The sequence below is a fragment of the Salmo salar genome, chromosome 12 (assembly GCF_965601325.2).
Source record: "Salmo salar chromosome 12, fSalSal1, whole genome shotgun sequence".
Taxonomy (NCBI): Eukaryota; Metazoa; Chordata; class Actinopteri; order Salmoniformes; family Salmonidae; genus Salmo; species Salmo salar.
Genome location: NC_138302.1, coordinates 67,012,492 through 67,027,920, shown reverse-complemented (window position 1 = coordinate 67,027,920; position 15,429 = coordinate 67,012,492). Strand labels below are relative to the sequence as shown.

The following is a 15,429-nucleotide window of genomic DNA, read 5'->3' as shown; positions in this document are numbered from 1 at the left end:
CTTTAGGGAATCAACCTGAAATTGCATTCGTTTCTTTTTTTACAGAATAACTTCAAGTAGTTGAGAATGAAATCACTAAAATGGCATTTAAGTGTGTAAGCAAATATCCCTCTTTAGACCATTAACCCCTCCCCCCAGAATAGACAGTATATGTTTCAGAATAAAGCTGCTCAAAATGGTGCTATCAAATTGCTCAGAAAGTCTTAAGTCTGCCAGTTCAGTCACAGTGGTAGCCTGTGTTCCAGGGAGGAGAACAGGTGAAGTAATACTGCTATGATTTAGTGAAACACTTGTTGTCCAGTCTCAATTCAGAAGGAAGTTAATTCACTGCAGAACCTGAAAAGCCTGATTTTGCTGGTCAGAATGACTTGCACTTCCTGGTTTGGCTACTTTCACTATTCTGAAGAAAGAAAAAAATCCCTCTTTCAGCATGTTTGGCTCTGGTGTCCAAATCTAGAATCATCTTCCCCATGCTAACCTTAACTATTAGTGGGAGAAATGCAAAACTGACCCAAGATTAGCATCTAAGAGAAACCTCACCCTACACCACATTGTTGCCAAACTTTCACGTTGGACCTAAGCATTACGCACACCAAACTCCTGTAAAATACTAAGACAAGAATACAAAGATTCTTTGTGAAAGTATTTATTTGGTCAACTTGTTACATTAAGACAGTCATGCTTTACATGGGCCCAATGCAACTTATGTTAAGACTTTTATATTTCATCAGAAATCCCCCTCACAAAATGTGTGGTTTCAAAGGATGGCTTCATTTAATAAAAGTTCAGAACACAGTAGCATTTTGCACAGGAGAGCACAGTACATGATTTAAAAATATAGTGGTCACACAGAGCTTGTGAGGAGGAGGAAGTATTTATTGAACGGTAAGCTGTTGAAAGTCCAGCTGTTGCCTTTTGAGTTACAGCCAAGGACATTTTCCAAGGTGTGCCCATACATGCAAGGTGTGTCAATACTTTATACTTTGAAATGCATATCACACCCACATTGGCATGATTTCTACTCCTCCCCATTGCCTCTGTGTGACCAACACTGGGACGGTTTAGTTTGCCGTGTTGAGAAGCTTCTTGATGTCACCCTCAATGTCGATGGTTGGGAATCTTCTGCTGTAGCGTTTGAATGGCTCTCCGTCTGGCCCAATGAGAAACTTCTCAAAGTTCCAGGCGATGTCATTCCTGCCAACGGGACTCCAGATGATGCATTTGGGGTCGTTCATTAAGGCCATGGGATCGTCGCTTGGGAACGGCAGCTTCTCCTTGAGGTACACAAACAGGGGGTGGGCGTGCTTCCCGTTCACATCCACTTTCTCAAGGAGCTGGAAGTTGGGCTCAAAGCCATTTCCCGGACGGACATACTTCAAGGACATCAGAATTTCTTCGTTATTGCAGTTCTCCTGCAGGAGTAGATTGTGGGAAGAATATGTAATATGTACAGGCAAAGTTTGTTGTTTGACCTCGTGGTCTATCAAAATAAGTCCCTTGTCCAGTCATAACCAGAACCCTCAATAAACTGTAAAGAACCCCACATGTTCTTTCCCCTTCATTTGGGATTGAGGACTATAGAACCTGGTGTGGGACTATGTCCAAATAGTACCAGGTCACTCACAGGTTTATTGAACCACAGCAAGAACAGATTAATTTGTGCTCCACCTGCCCACCACACTCCAACTACCAACCGGTCAGAGCAGTCTGGTTTGCATTGATGATAAGCTATGATCAGAAAGTTACATTACCCTATATTAAAGTGTTGAGAAATCCATCCCCCCCGGATTTACCTGATGTCCGAATTGATTGCAGGGCACCCCCAGAATCACGAGACCCTTGTCGGTGTACCGTTCATGGAGCTCGTTCATCTGGGTGTAATCCCTGGTGGTCGTACCTCAGAGAGACGCCACATTCTCGATCAGCACCACTTTACCGCCAAGTGACGAGAATTTAAAAAAATCTCCTGAAATGAGCTTGGCCGTCATGTTGTAGAACTCACTTCCAGACATGTTCCTGATTGACATCAACCACGCTTCTATCTGCGAAACAGGGCTGTTGCTGGACTTTTTATACAACGGGTATGCTCATTAGTCCAAACAGTTGCGTTTAGCAACGAAAACGAGAGTTTCTATTGGACAAATTCAGCTAGGTTCCTCCTCGTTTCGTTCAGTTTGCTTCTGTTTTAGTAACGTTTTGCAACAGAATCGGCGTAATGAATCAGTACCGCCCAGGGTACTCAACATGGAAATGGGAGGTACTTCCTGAACATTTTAGGGAAAGTCTACATTTTGGGGGGATATGTTGTATAATTAAAATGGCATAAGCATGCTTTATCCAGAACAAATAACAATGTTCATGAAGAATTTAAGACGATAGAAATAATGACACCTCCTGGGCGTCTAAATCAAGTCCCAGCCATGTGTTTCACTGATTTTGCTATCGCCACTGTCTAGACTTTATAGAAGGTCCCTCAATGCAAAACACGCGCGGGAATCTGTCCTGTACTTTGACAACAGTTTCGTTCACCAGTTCGTACAGTAAGTTTCATTCTTTGCTATTCTTCCTAGCTAAGTGAGTAAAATGAAGTACTTGATGTAGGCCACGCTTCCGTGACAATCCACTCGAACAATATTGCAAGTTAGACAGTTAACGTAAGTAGCAGTAGTCACCTAGCCAATTTCTCAACCTAACAATGTTAGCAGAGTGGTTAGCTACTTATTTTTATTGAACCTTTTTAACTAGGCAAGTCAGTTAAGAACACATTCTAATTTACAATGAAGTTCTAAACCGGACGACGCTTGGCAAATTGTACGTTGTGACACAGCCTGGAATCGAACCAGGGTCGTTAGTGACTCCTCTTAGCACTGAGATGCAGTTCTTCAGACCGTAGCGCCACTCGGGAGGCCTTCGAGGGCAACTTGCGTCAATAACATTGCAGGCTGTAAAATGGCCTGCTAACCATGAATTTCAGCGTCATATCATCATCAAGTGGCTTTTAGCCTGTGTCTGAACAGGTAAATTTAGCAAGCTACAATCAAACAAACCATTGCCCTTCGACGTGAACCCGCCTTGTCTCATACAGTAACATAAACGATTTAAAAAATAAATAAATAACTCAACCTTTCGTTTCCAATGGGAACAAACGAGTCATAGTGGTCATAACAAGCAAGGAGGTGGGCAGAGCCAACAACGAGCTAGCAAGATCCTATTGGCTCGTTCTAGCATACATCTGCATATTTCCATTAGGCAACACCTCCAATGTGAAGTGCGCATTAACTAAATTCACATTTTCTCTCCTAAACAACGCGATTTTTAAAACCTTTTTGCAAAGGGTAAAGTAAAAAAAAAACAAAAAAAAAAAAACTTTGTCCACTGTTCATAACAAATTCTAGTTTTGGGAACAGAAAACGGTATTGAAACATTCGTACAAAAAAAAATACAAAAAATAATGAAATGTATGCATTCACTACTGTAAGTCGCTCTGGATAAGAGCGTCTGCTAAATGACTAAAATGTAAAATGTTGTTCCACAGCCAGTGGGCTTCCTCCGCCAAGCGGATGCTTTACATTTATGCATCGGTGAAATATCTTTCTCATTGTTCTAGCTGTGGTAACATTTTGCAGAGGATGATGCGAAAGAAGAGACGCTCCTCTGTGGACAAAAGCGCTGCACCACCAGATGTGTCTAGTAAGGCTCCCAAACAAACCAAACCACCAGACTGTGTTTGTTTTCGACTTTGCCTGTCTCATGTCATGAGTACAATACACAAACTAGCTCGCTACATGTACTGTCTGTCAGTTCATTAGGGCTCTATCCCCTCCCTCATTCAGAGTCTAAGAAGAGTAGGACCACTGGCCATCAGTCCAAGACCACGGCTCAGGAGGACACCAGTATTGACTCAGTCTTTGGCCAATTTCTGCACGAGGCTGGTGTTGTCTTGAGACAGGGCAGTACATCCAATGAGATCGGTAAGCAAGACACACACCAACATCATCAACATATTCACTGACTATTGTTTTAAACGGGCAATTGTTGGATAATGCATCATTTTATTGCTTTGTAAGCTGTGGACCAAGTGGTTTTCCAAAAGAGACTGCAGCAACGTCTGAAAAAGAGTCCCAGATACCCCGGTGTGAGTATAATGTTTCAAATACTGTCTGGTATTGCACATTCTGTAAAGCGTGTTGCCTAATAAATCAGGCTGATACCACCATGGTTACACAGCGTTTGGAACATGTCCCTTCGTGAGCTCGACGAGCCAGAATGTTGAATAACATTTAATTTCAACGTACTCCATTGGTTGTCTGTGTGGTTGGTCCTTATTCGGGTAGAAAGTGGAGAAGAAATATCCACAAGAAACTATTACTAACCCAACTTTTCATAACGCTGTTACTGTCGTTGAGATTTCGATCACCTGGTACGTGCTCAAAACCATGTGAACACCTGCAAGACTTCTGTTAGTTTGCATGCATCGTGTGCTTGTACTTCCATTTTGTGCGTGTGCCTTAGGTGATGAGCAAACGAATTGTGATAACCACAAACTGAGACCCGCGTTTTGAAGTTGGTTTAGTAATACTTTTTAATAATACTTTCCTGTGGGTATTTTGTTTCCAATTTTCACTGGGAGAAGGACAAAATCAGTGGACAGGAGGTAGTATGTACAAATGAAGTTTATTCAGAAATCTGACTTGTAGGGACTGTTTGGAATTTTTGAATCTTAATGTTAGAGACGAGAGTGGACAGTCCACACTAAAAATTGTAAAGGCTATAAAGCGTGCCTGATTTTTCTAACCTTGATTGCCAACAGATTGTGCAGGAGTTCATCACAGGACTGGAGTCTCACATTGAGGATCCTGAGAGGTTCAGGAACTGCCTCCTCCCCTGTGTACCACGCCTGGCCGATGGGGACTCAAGGTAATCCCACACAGCCCTAAGGATACCATGGTACCTGGCTCTGTGGGGGCCATCAAATTCTAATAAACCTTTGCTTAGTGTCAGTATAACATTTTCTAATTGTTACATGGAAACATAAATGTCGTTATGATTGTGTCACTTTGTGTCCTGTCTGTGGTCCAGCTCTGTCAGCTCATTTCAGGAGAGTCTGCTGCGCATGCTGCTGGGGATTGAGATGCTGCAGGTATGACAGCCTCCTTCTGTGCAAAAACACACTGGCCTGAGTAGTGTCTGAACTGTGATGTCTTTCCTTGTCATTGGCCACTAGGTGTGAACTTTGAATGGAACCACAATTTCGAATGGAACCTAAAACCCACATGTTCTTTTCTTTTTGTTCTAGGTTTTGGTAATCAACACTTTGTTTGAGAAACTTCCCGAGTTCATGTTTGATGGGTAGAGTGCTTTTTTCAAAAACATTTTGTTTGTTGCCTTACACATACAAGTTGACTATATAGATTTTCTTGTACTCTAACCAAATGACCCTTTACATTTGCCTTTCTATTCCCTGTAGTGCCGGAGAGGATGGTCTCAATATCCCTCGTGTTATTGTCAACCAGCTCAAGTGGTTGGACAGAATCATAGACAGCAAGGTACTCATATTACTATGACAGCAGATCTAACCTATAGTCTACACTTGTCCCACATGTATATTCCCACTAAGTAGCAGGACTTGACTGACTTCCTTCTGACCTAATTGTACCCTGTCGCTATAGGAGTTAGCAGGTAAGCTGATGCAGCTGGTTTCCGTGGCATCGGTTGAGATACAGCGTGACATCATCACCAGTCTGCCAGAGATCCTGGAGGACTCCCAACACAGTGACATTGCCAGGGAGCTAAAGTGGGTGGAGCCCTGTTAGAGGCAGTCTTGTGTGGTAATATGTGATGTCATGATAAGAGTCCCAGTGATGTGAACATATCTGCTGTATCTGTTCTCTCTCTCCTTTCCTCTTTAGCTCCTTACTCCAGGAAAACACTCAGCTGACTGTGCCAATCCTGGATGCCTTCTCAAGCTTGAATCTGAGCTCCACTCTGTTGGCTGAGGTAGCCCCACACACACACAAACACACTCATGGTCTATAGTCCATTTATTGCTGTTTCTGGCTAAAGCTCTCATTGGGGAGTCAATAAGAGTAGAATTACACTGTGTTGGATCTGTTCAATGATTCATGATGTGTTCACAGCTCAGGGCTTATTTATGCAAAGGTGTATTTCGCTCATTACACTGACATCATTTGTCGGTGTAACAATTATGCTATTGACTGATGTCCTATGTACTTACAGTTATCCTGAGGAAATTTCATCAAGTGGCTTGTTGACTAATAGCTGCCTTATGAGTAACTATGGTCCTTACTTAGATGAGACAGTCATTTTCTATTTACACATACATTTGTTTTGCATCGACAAAGTGCTCCTTTACCACAAAGTTGGACCAAAAACCAATACATTAAAACAATACAGACAATATTGCACACCCCATAATGTACATTTTGTCTTAAAACGTCTGTGGTCCTGTGTGTCAGGTGCGTGTGTCTGTCATGGCCACCCTGTCTGCTGTCCACCTGGAGGACCTGCCTGTGGTGGTGAAGTTCATCCTACACTCCATCTCTTCCTCAGACGCCCTAGAGGTCAGAGGTCACACACAGTGGTGTCCTTGCATGTAGTCTTGCACTTCTCTTTCTAATAACAAGAACAAATGAAAAGTGCCTCACAAAGTTTCTATATTACCACCACACAAAATGTTTCCCCATTACAGACTACAATCTGCAGTGATGATGATGATGTGTTTTGGTCTCACTGAGTGGTGCCGGGTTCTCTGTGGGGTATCAGGTGGTGTGTGACCTGCGTAAGAAGCTGGAGTTGGAGCTGTGTGTTCTCCCTCCGGTGCTGCAGGCTTCTCAGAGCCGCATGAAGAACAAGGGGACAACCGAGTGAGACATTTTTCTCCAACACACCAATACCCTCCTAATCTCTGCAGAGCACCATTGCATACTGTTATGAATCCACATAGCACTACCTTCAGTGGGATTTTACATTTATTCTAAATAACAAGGCTGTTTCTGGTCACATTTTTCCACCAGGTCCTGCAACACCTCAGCATCCAGCAGCAGCCAGGACAGTGTTGCCTTGGTGTTGGATGGCATTAAGTCTGCAGTGCGCTTCCAGAAGACCACCTCTGAGGCCTGGCTTAAGGTAGGGAGAAAAGGAAACTACAGGTGTTATATCAACAGCCAGTTACTATTTCACCATGTGACTCTCCCTGTGTTGTTCTGCAGGCCATAGAGAATGTAGACACAGCAGAGGATCACAAGGTAAGTCGGACACATCTTTCTCAGATTCTCCTCTCTATTCCTACAATTTCATACGGGCTGGTACTTGGCAGATGACTCGTTGATCCTGTGTGCACGTGTGAATTTGTGTGTGTCGGTCAGGTCATTGACCTGCTGGTGCTGTTCATCCTGCACTCCACCAATGCCAACCACAGCCGGCGTGGGGCTGAGAGGGTGCTGAAGGTCAAAGTGAGAGCAGGACAGATCCAGGAGGCTCTGCTACAGAAAACCTTCAGGGGCTATGCACAGGTGGGAAAGTCCTGTTACAGTAGTCCTGTCTGTCTCTAAGTGAAGCTTGTCCTTAGCCTCATTCTTGTCCCTATTGTAGCTGCTAAATAGAACTCTGTCCGAGGGCAGAACGGCGCTAACTTTGAACATCAACTGACAAGCTAGTGGCTGCAGGTTCGTGTGTGATAACGTGGACTTGTTCTAAATGAAATCTGTGGAATACAGAACAAAAATTGGGCCTAATGGATATAATAGATATATCTATTAGGCCCAATTTTTGCTTTGTATTCTCTATCTACAGTTGAAGTCGGAAGTTTACATGCACCTTAGCCAAATACATTTAAATTCAGTTTTTCACAATTCCTGACATTTAATCCTAGTAAAAATTCCCTGTCTTAGGTCAGTTAGGATCACCACTTTATTTTAAGAATGTGAAATGTCTGAATAATAGTAGAGAATTATTTATTTCAGCTTTTATTTCCTTCATCACATTCCCAGTGGGTCAGAAGTTTACATACACTCAATTAGTATTTGGTAGCATTGCCTTTAAATTGTTTAACTTGGGTCAAACGTTTCGGGTAGCCTTCCACAAGCTTCCCACAATAAGTTGGGTGAATTTTGGCCCATTCCTCCTGACAGAGCTCATGGAACTTAGTCAGGTTTGTAGGCCTCCTTGCTCGCACACGCTTTTTCAGTTCTGCCCATAAATGTTCTATAGGATTGAGGTCAGGGCTTTGTGATGGCCACTCCAATACCTTGACTTTGTTGTCCTTAAGCCATTTTGCCACAACTTTGGAAGTATGCTTGGGGTCATTGTCCATTTGGAAGACCCATTTGTGACCAAGCTTTAACTTCCTGACTGATGTCTTGATGTTGCTTCAATATATCCACATAATTTTCATCCCTCATGATGCCATCTATTTTGTGAAGTGCACCAGTCCCTCCTGCAGCAAAGCACCCCCATAACATGATGCTGCCACCCCTGTGCTTCACGGTTGGGATGGTGTTCTTCGGCTTGCAAGCCTCCCCCTTTTTTCTGCAAACATAACGATGGTCATTATGGCCATACAGTTCTGTTTTTGTTTCATCAGACCAGAGGACATTTCTCCAAAAAGTACAATCTTTGTCCCCATGTGCAGTTGCAAACCGTAGTCCGGCTTTTTTATGGCAGTTTTGGAGCAGAGGCTTCTTCCTTGCTGAGCGGCTTTTCAGGTTATGTCAATATAGGACTCGTTTTACTGTGGATATAGATACTTTTGTGCCTGTTTCCTCCAGCATCTTCACAAGGTCCTTTGCTGTTGTTCTGGGATTGATTTTCACCAAAGTACGTTTATCTCTAGGAGACAGAACGCATCTCCTTCCTGAGCGGTGGTCCCATGGTGTTTATACTTCCGTACTATTGTTTGCACAGATGAACGTGGTATCGTTTGGAAATTGCTCCCAAGGATGAACCAGACTTGTGGAGGTCTACAATTTTTTTTCTGAAGTCTTTGCTGATTTCTTTTGATTTTCCCATGATGTCAGGCAAAAAGGCACTGAGTTTGAAGGTAGGCCTTGAAATACATCCACAGGTACTCATTGACTCAAATGATGTCAATTATCCTATCAGAAGCTTCTAAAGCCATGACATTGTTTTCAGGAATTTCCCAAGCTGTTTAAAGGCACAGTCAACTTAGTGTATGTAAACTTCTGACCCACTGGAATTGTGAAATAATCTGTCTGTAAACAATTGTTGGAAAAATTACTTGTCATGCACAAAGTATATGTCCTAACCGACTTGCCAAAACTATAGTTTGTATAGTGGTTGAAAAACAAGTTTTAATGACTCCAACCTAAGTGTAAGTTGGGGTGACTTAGAAATGTCCTTGTTTTTGAAAGAAAAGCAAAAAAAATGTTGTCCTCCATTAAAATAACATCAAATTGTTCAGAAATACAGTGTAGACATTGTTAATGTTGTAAATTACTATTGTAGCTGGAAATGGAATATCTACAGAGGCCCATTATCAGCAACCATCACTCCTTTGTTCCAATGGCTCGTTGTGTTAGCTAATCCAAGTTTATCATTTAAAAGGCTAATTGATAATTGGAAAACCCTTTTGCAATTATGTTAGCACAGCTGAAAACTGTTGTTCTGATTAAAGAAGCAATACAACTGGCCTTCTTTAGACTAGTTGAGTATCTGGAGCGTCAGTGTTTGTGGGTTCAATTACAAGCTCAAAATGGCCAGACACAAAGACTTTCTTCTGAAACTCGTCAGTCTATTCTTGTTCTGATCAATGAAGGCTATTCCATGCTGTGTACTACTCCCTTCACAGAACAGCGCAAACTGGCTCTAACCAGAATAGAAAGAGGAGTGGGAGGCCCCGGTGCACAACTGAGCAAGAGGACAAGTACATTAGTGTCCAGTTTGAGAAACAGACGCCTCACAAGTCCTCAACTGGCAGCTTCATTAAATAGTACTCGCAAAACACCAGTCTCAACGTCAACAGTGAAGAGGCGGCTCCAGGATGCTTGCCTTCTAGGCAGAGTTGCAAAGAAAAAGCCATATCTCAGACTGGCCAATAAAAATAAATGATTAAGATGAGCAAAAGAACACAGATACTGGACAGAGGAACTCTGCCTAGAAGGCCAGCATCCCGGAGTCACCTCTTCGCTGTTGACGTTGAGACTGGCGTTTTGCGGGTACTATTTAATGAAGCTGCCAGTTGAGGACTTGTGAGGCGTCTGTTTCTCAAACTAGACACTAATGTACTAGGCACATGGACAAGGACATTTCTAAGTGACCCCCGAACGGTAGTGTATGTGGACACCCCTTCAAATTAGTGGATTTGGCTATTTCAGCCATACCCGTCACTGACAGGTTTATAAAATTGAGCACACAGCCATGTAATCTACATAGATAAACATTGGCAGTAGAATGGCCTTACTGAAGCGCTTAGTGACTTTCAACGTTGCACTGTCATAGGATGCCACCTTTCCAACAAGTCAGTTTGTCAAATTTCTGCCCTGTTAGAGCTGCCCTGGTCAACTGTAAGTGCTGTTATTGTGAATTGGAAATGTCTAGGAGTGACAACGGCTCAGCTGCGAAGTTGTAGGCCACACGAGCTCACAGAACGGGACCGCCGAGTGCTGAAGCTCATTGCGTGTAGAAGTCTTCTGTTCTCAGTTGTAACACTCACTACAGAGTTCCAAACTGCCTCTGGAAGCACTGTTCGTCGGGAGCTTCATGAAATAATTTTCCATGTCCGAGCAGCCGCACACAAGCCTAATATCACCATGAGCAATGCCAAGCATCGGCTGGAGTGGTGTAAAGCTCGCCGCCATTGGACTGTGTAGCAGTGGAAACGCAATCTCTGGAATGGTGACTCAAACTTCACCATCTTGCATTCTGATGGACTTATCTTGGTTTGGCGGATGCCAGTAGAACGCTACCTGCCCTAATGCATAGTGCCTACTGTAAAGTTTGGTGGAGACTAAATAATGGTCTGGGGCTGTTTTTCATGGGTCGGGCTAGGCCTCTTTGTTCCAGTGAAGGGAAATCTTCACGCTATAGCATACAATGACATTCTAGACGATTCTGTGCTTCCAACTTTGTGGCAACAGGAAGGCCCTTTCCTGTTTCAGCATGAGAATTCCCCCATGCACAAAGCAAGGTCCATACAGAAATGGTTTGTCGATCAGTGTGGAAGAACTTGACTGGCCTGCACAGAGCCCTGACTTCAACCCAATCGAACACCTTTGGGATGAATTGGAACGCCGACTGCGAGCCAGGCTTATCGCCCAATATTAGTGCCCGAGCTCACTAATGCTCTTGTGGCTGAATGGAAGCATATCCCCACAGCAATGTTCCAACATCTAGTGGAAAGCCTTCCCAGAAGAGTGGAGGCTGTTGTAGCAGCAAAGGGGGTACCAACTCCATATTAATTACCATGATTTTGGAATGATGTTCGACGTGCAGTTGTCCACATACTTTTGGTCATGCAGTTTATTTGCTCTCTTCATTGGATCACCAGACAGCGCTCTATGTGTAGGCTACTTCTCTCTGGTGTAGTTTTTGTCCGGTAGAAAGTTCAAATGCAAGATTAACTTCAAACAAAAATTAGGAAATGTCGCTGGCTACATTCTGTCTATGATACACAGAAATATCATGGCCATGCATTGTTTTTTGCACAAATATCTTGCTTTTTCATTATGAGCTAATTTACTTGTGGCTGCTAGCAAAATAGCTTAGCACTTCTTTGTCTGTTAACGTTGATGTTGTACTAAACTATAATTGCACACCCCATTATCTCTATTGATGGAAACCACTGGCCTATCTTTGACTTCACCATCTATTGTTATCGCCAAAGTTTTGGCATCTTTCATAAATTGCGGCCGTGAATCTGCCATAGAAATAGTTAGAAAGAATAAGATGATGAAGTTCTGTTAATATGGATAACTTTTGAAAGATGGCTGGTATGCGTTTTTCTACATTGTAATGGACACGATGCAACCTTTAGTAGGTAACGTTAGGCTGCTGGCAGGCTTCAGCTGTGGTACAGCAAAGCCAAGTTAGCCTGTGCTTATGGTTCTCAAAGGGAAAATTTACTTATAGGCTAGAATGACTTTGCTCATGGTCATGCACCCTGCAAATTGCATCTAACTAAGTTCCTTGATTTTATTTTGCGGATGCTTTTTCATTATCTGGATAGACACTTGTGGTTTCTAGCTGACGTTACACCAATCAAAGCAGTGGAGCGTGTAGTTAAGCAAAACTTTAGTGGTCAAAACCATCTGTCTTGGGGGGAGCTGGTTTGCAAAATGCTATCATGTGATGCAATTATACCATTTATAAAATGGTCAGAGATACAGTGTATTCAGGAAGTATTCAGACCCCTTGACTTTTTCCACATTTTGTTATGTTTCAGTCTTTTTCAAAACTTTGATTAAATAAATTTTTTCTTCATCAATTTACACACTATACCCCATAATGACAAAGTGAAAACAGGTTTTTAGAAATGTTTGCACATTTATTAAAAATAAAAAACCTATCTTATTTACATAAGTATTCCGACCCTTTGGTTTGAGACTAGAAATTGAGCTCAGGTGCATTCAGTTTCCATTGATCATCCTTGATGGTTCAACAACTTGATTGGAGTCCACCTGTGGTAAATTCAATTGATTTGATATGATTTGGAAAGGTACACACCTGTCTATACAAGGTTCCACAGTTGACAGTGCATTAACAAAGCCATGAGGTCGAAGGAATTGTCCGTTGAGCGCCGAGACAGGATTGTGTCGAGGCACAGAGCTGGGGAAGGGTACCAAAAATGTCTGCAGCATTGAAGGACCCCAAGAACACAGTGGCTTCCATCATTCTTAAATGAAAGAAGTTTGGAACCACCAAGACTCTTCCTAGAGTCGGCCGCCCGGCCAAACTGAGTAGTGGAGAAGGGCCTTGGTCAGGGAGGTGACCAAGAACCTGATGGTCATTCTGACAGACCACTCTGCAACACTGGTGGAGTGCTGCAGGGATGGTTGTCAGTCAGGCCGTTACGTTAGAGTGGTCAGACGACGCCACTCCTCAGTAAAAGGGACATGGCAGCCCGCTTGGAGTTTGCCAAAAGGCACCTAAAGACTCTCAGACCATGAGAAACAAGATTCTCTGGTTTGAAGAAACCAAGATTGAACTCTTTGTCCTGAATCACAAGCGTTATGTCTGGAGGAAACCTGGCACGATCCCGACGGTGAAGCATGGTGGTCGCAGCATCATGCTGTAGGGATGTTTTTCAGAGGTAGGGACTGGGAGACTAGTCAGGATCGAGGGGAAAGATGAACGGAGAAACGTACAGAGAGATCCTTGATGGAAACCTGCTCCAGAGCGCTCGGACTGAGACGAAGGTTCACCTTCTAACAGGACAACGACCCTAAGCAAACAGCCAAGACAACAAGTGGCTTCGGGACAAGTCTCTGAATGTCCTTGAGTGGCCCAGCCAGAGCCCGGACTTGAACATCTCTGGAAAGACCAGAAAATAGCTGTGCAGTGACGCTCCCCATACAACCAGACAGAGCTTGAGAGGATCTGCAGAGAAGAATGGGAGAAACTCTCCAAATACAGGTGTGCCAAGCTTGTAGCGTCATACCCAGGAAGAATCGAGGCTATAATCTCTGCAAAAGGTGCTTCAGCAAAGTGCTGAGTAAAGGGTTGCAATGCTTATGTAAATGTGATTTTTCAATCATATATTTATAAATTTGAAAACATTTCTAAAAACCTGGTTTTGCTTTGTCATTGTGTGTAGATTGAGGAGGGGAAATAAAAAAAAAAAAATGTAACGTAAACATTTTTGGAAAAAGTTGAGGGGTCTGAATACTTTCCGAAGGCACTGTATTATTTTGATATAGACTAGCTAAAGAAAAGTTGAAATTGACTAATTATCCAATGGATTATGATAATTGTCCTATTTTTATTTGCTCCATGGCTCAGGTGGACACAAGGCTGTTTGGCTCATCTCAGTCACAAAGAGGAATAACATTGCAGTTGTTTCTGATGTATAAACAATGCCATGCTGGTGGATGGTAACATTCAAATAAAACCTAGGCCTGAAACAAAATAAGGCTGAAAATAAATAATTTATGTCATCAAGGAAAAGACACCGCATGCTGCTGCTCCAGTTTCAACTGTTCTGCCTGCGGCTACGGAACCCTGACCTGTTTACCTGTCCCAGACCTGCTGGAACCCTGACCTGCTGGAACCCTGACCTGTTCACCTGTCCCAGACCTGCTGGAACCCTGACCTGGTCACCTGTCCCAGACCTATTGGAACCCTGACCTGTTCACCCGTCCCAGACCTGCTGGAACCCTGACCTGTTCACCGGACATGCTACCTGTCCCAGACCTAGTGTCCCAGACCTGCTGGAACCCTGACCTGTTCACCGGACGTGCTACCTGTCCCAGACCTGCTGTCCCAGACCTGCTGGAACCCTGACCTGTTCAACGGACGTTGTACTTGTCCCAGACCTGCTGTTTTCAACTCTCTAGAGACAGCAGGAGCGGTAGAGATACTCTCAAAGATCGGCTATGAAAAAGCCAACTGACACTTACTCTTGAGTTGCTGACTTGTTGCACCCTCGACAACTACTATGATTATTATTATTTGACCATGCTGGTCATTTATGAACATTTGAACATCTTGGCCATGTTCTGTTATAATCTCCACCCGGCACAGCCAGAAGAGGACTGGCCACCCCTCAGAGCCTGGTTCCTCTCTAGGTTTCCTCCTAGGTTGTGGCTTTTCTAGGGAGTTTTTCCTAGCCATCGTGCTTCTACACCTGCATTGCTTGCTGTTTGGGGTTTTAGGCTGGGTTTCTGTACAGAACTTTGAGATATCAGCTGATGTAAGAAGGGCTATATAAATACATTTGATTTGATGATTTACACAGATTTGCACAAAGTGGGCATTTCGGATTTGTCTCTTCATGCCCAAATATATCATACTTTGTTTTAGACAATGATTTATTGACTTAAATCGTTGTGTAAAATCATGGGTTATATCTGGCATCATGGGTAAGCTCTTTCAGCTCGAAAAAGTGGATTTCTACTGATGTGGGCGTTTTTTAAAGTTCTAATATTGTAGAGAACAATCCATTAATAATTGTATATGATTCATAATGACACAGGGCAAAGAAAACAACTACGTTTAGAGAATCATTTAGTAGCGCCCTCTTGAATTGACCCATATTTACTACATTCTAGAGCAGTGAGTGAACGTCCTATGGTATATCGCTGAGGGATGGAACTGGGGCTGAGGAAAGGGAAGCCGATTTTAGAAAATAAATAGTATGAGGTAAAGATGAGCTGTGTGACTGAGGTGTTAATGTGGTGCTGATGCTGTGTGACTGAGGTGTTAACGTGACGCTGATGCTGTGTGACTGAGGTGTTA

At 43.1% G+C, this 15,429-nt stretch overlaps 2 protein-coding genes across 3 annotated transcripts in view; one reads left to right on the top strand and one right to left on the bottom strand.

Moving 5' to 3' along the window:
* Nucleotides 1-630: 630 nt before the first annotated feature.
* On the bottom strand, nucleotides 631-2,194 carry LOC106565574 (glutathione peroxidase 2). The gene is made up of 2 exons (XM_082959239.1): nucleotides 1,794-2,194; nucleotides 631-1,412 (listed from the first exon to the last, which is right to left on the bottom strand). The coding sequence occupies exons 1-2, from the start codon at nucleotides 1,869-1,871 to the stop codon at nucleotides 1,062-1,064; spliced, it is 429 nt and encodes a 142-aa protein (XP_082815365.1). The 5' UTR covers nucleotides 1,872-2,194; the 3' UTR covers nucleotides 631-1,061.
* Nucleotides 2,195-2,321: 127 nt separating this feature from the next.
* Nucleotides 2,322-15,429, top strand: part of fancd2 (FA complementation group D2) — a 29,013-nt gene continuing 15,905 nt past the window's right edge. Inside the window, exons 1-15 of one of the 2 annotated variants that reach the window (XM_014132846.3) lie at nucleotides 2,322-2,540; nucleotides 3,608-3,690; nucleotides 3,834-3,971; nucleotides 4,068-4,135; nucleotides 4,811-4,917; nucleotides 5,080-5,140; nucleotides 5,297-5,349; nucleotides 5,468-5,546; nucleotides 5,670-5,794; nucleotides 5,910-5,997; nucleotides 6,477-6,581; nucleotides 6,784-6,884; nucleotides 7,035-7,146; nucleotides 7,230-7,265; nucleotides 7,386-7,532. In XM_014132846.3, the coding sequence (XP_013988321.3) occupies nucleotides 3,630-3,690; nucleotides 3,834-3,971; nucleotides 4,068-4,135; nucleotides 4,811-4,917; nucleotides 5,080-5,140; nucleotides 5,297-5,349; nucleotides 5,468-5,546; nucleotides 5,670-5,794; nucleotides 5,910-5,997; nucleotides 6,477-6,581; nucleotides 6,784-6,884; nucleotides 7,035-7,146; nucleotides 7,230-7,265; nucleotides 7,386-7,532 (1,281 nt within the window). In that variant the 5' untranslated portion in view covers nucleotides 2,322-2,540; nucleotides 3,608-3,629. The other variant, XM_014132847.3, reaches the window with a different exon arrangement.

What these genes read in the sequence shown, in the direction of transcription:
- LOC106565574 (XM_082959239.1), bottom strand. Translation starts at nt 1,871, where the DNA reads ATGAACGAGCTCCATGAACGGTACACCGACAAGGGTCTCGTGATTCTG. An exon ending in GCAATCAATTCGGACATCAG is followed by an intron (nt 1,413 to 1,793) that starts GTAAATCCGGGG and finishes CTACTCCTGCAG; the next exon opens with GAGAACTGCAATAACGAAGA.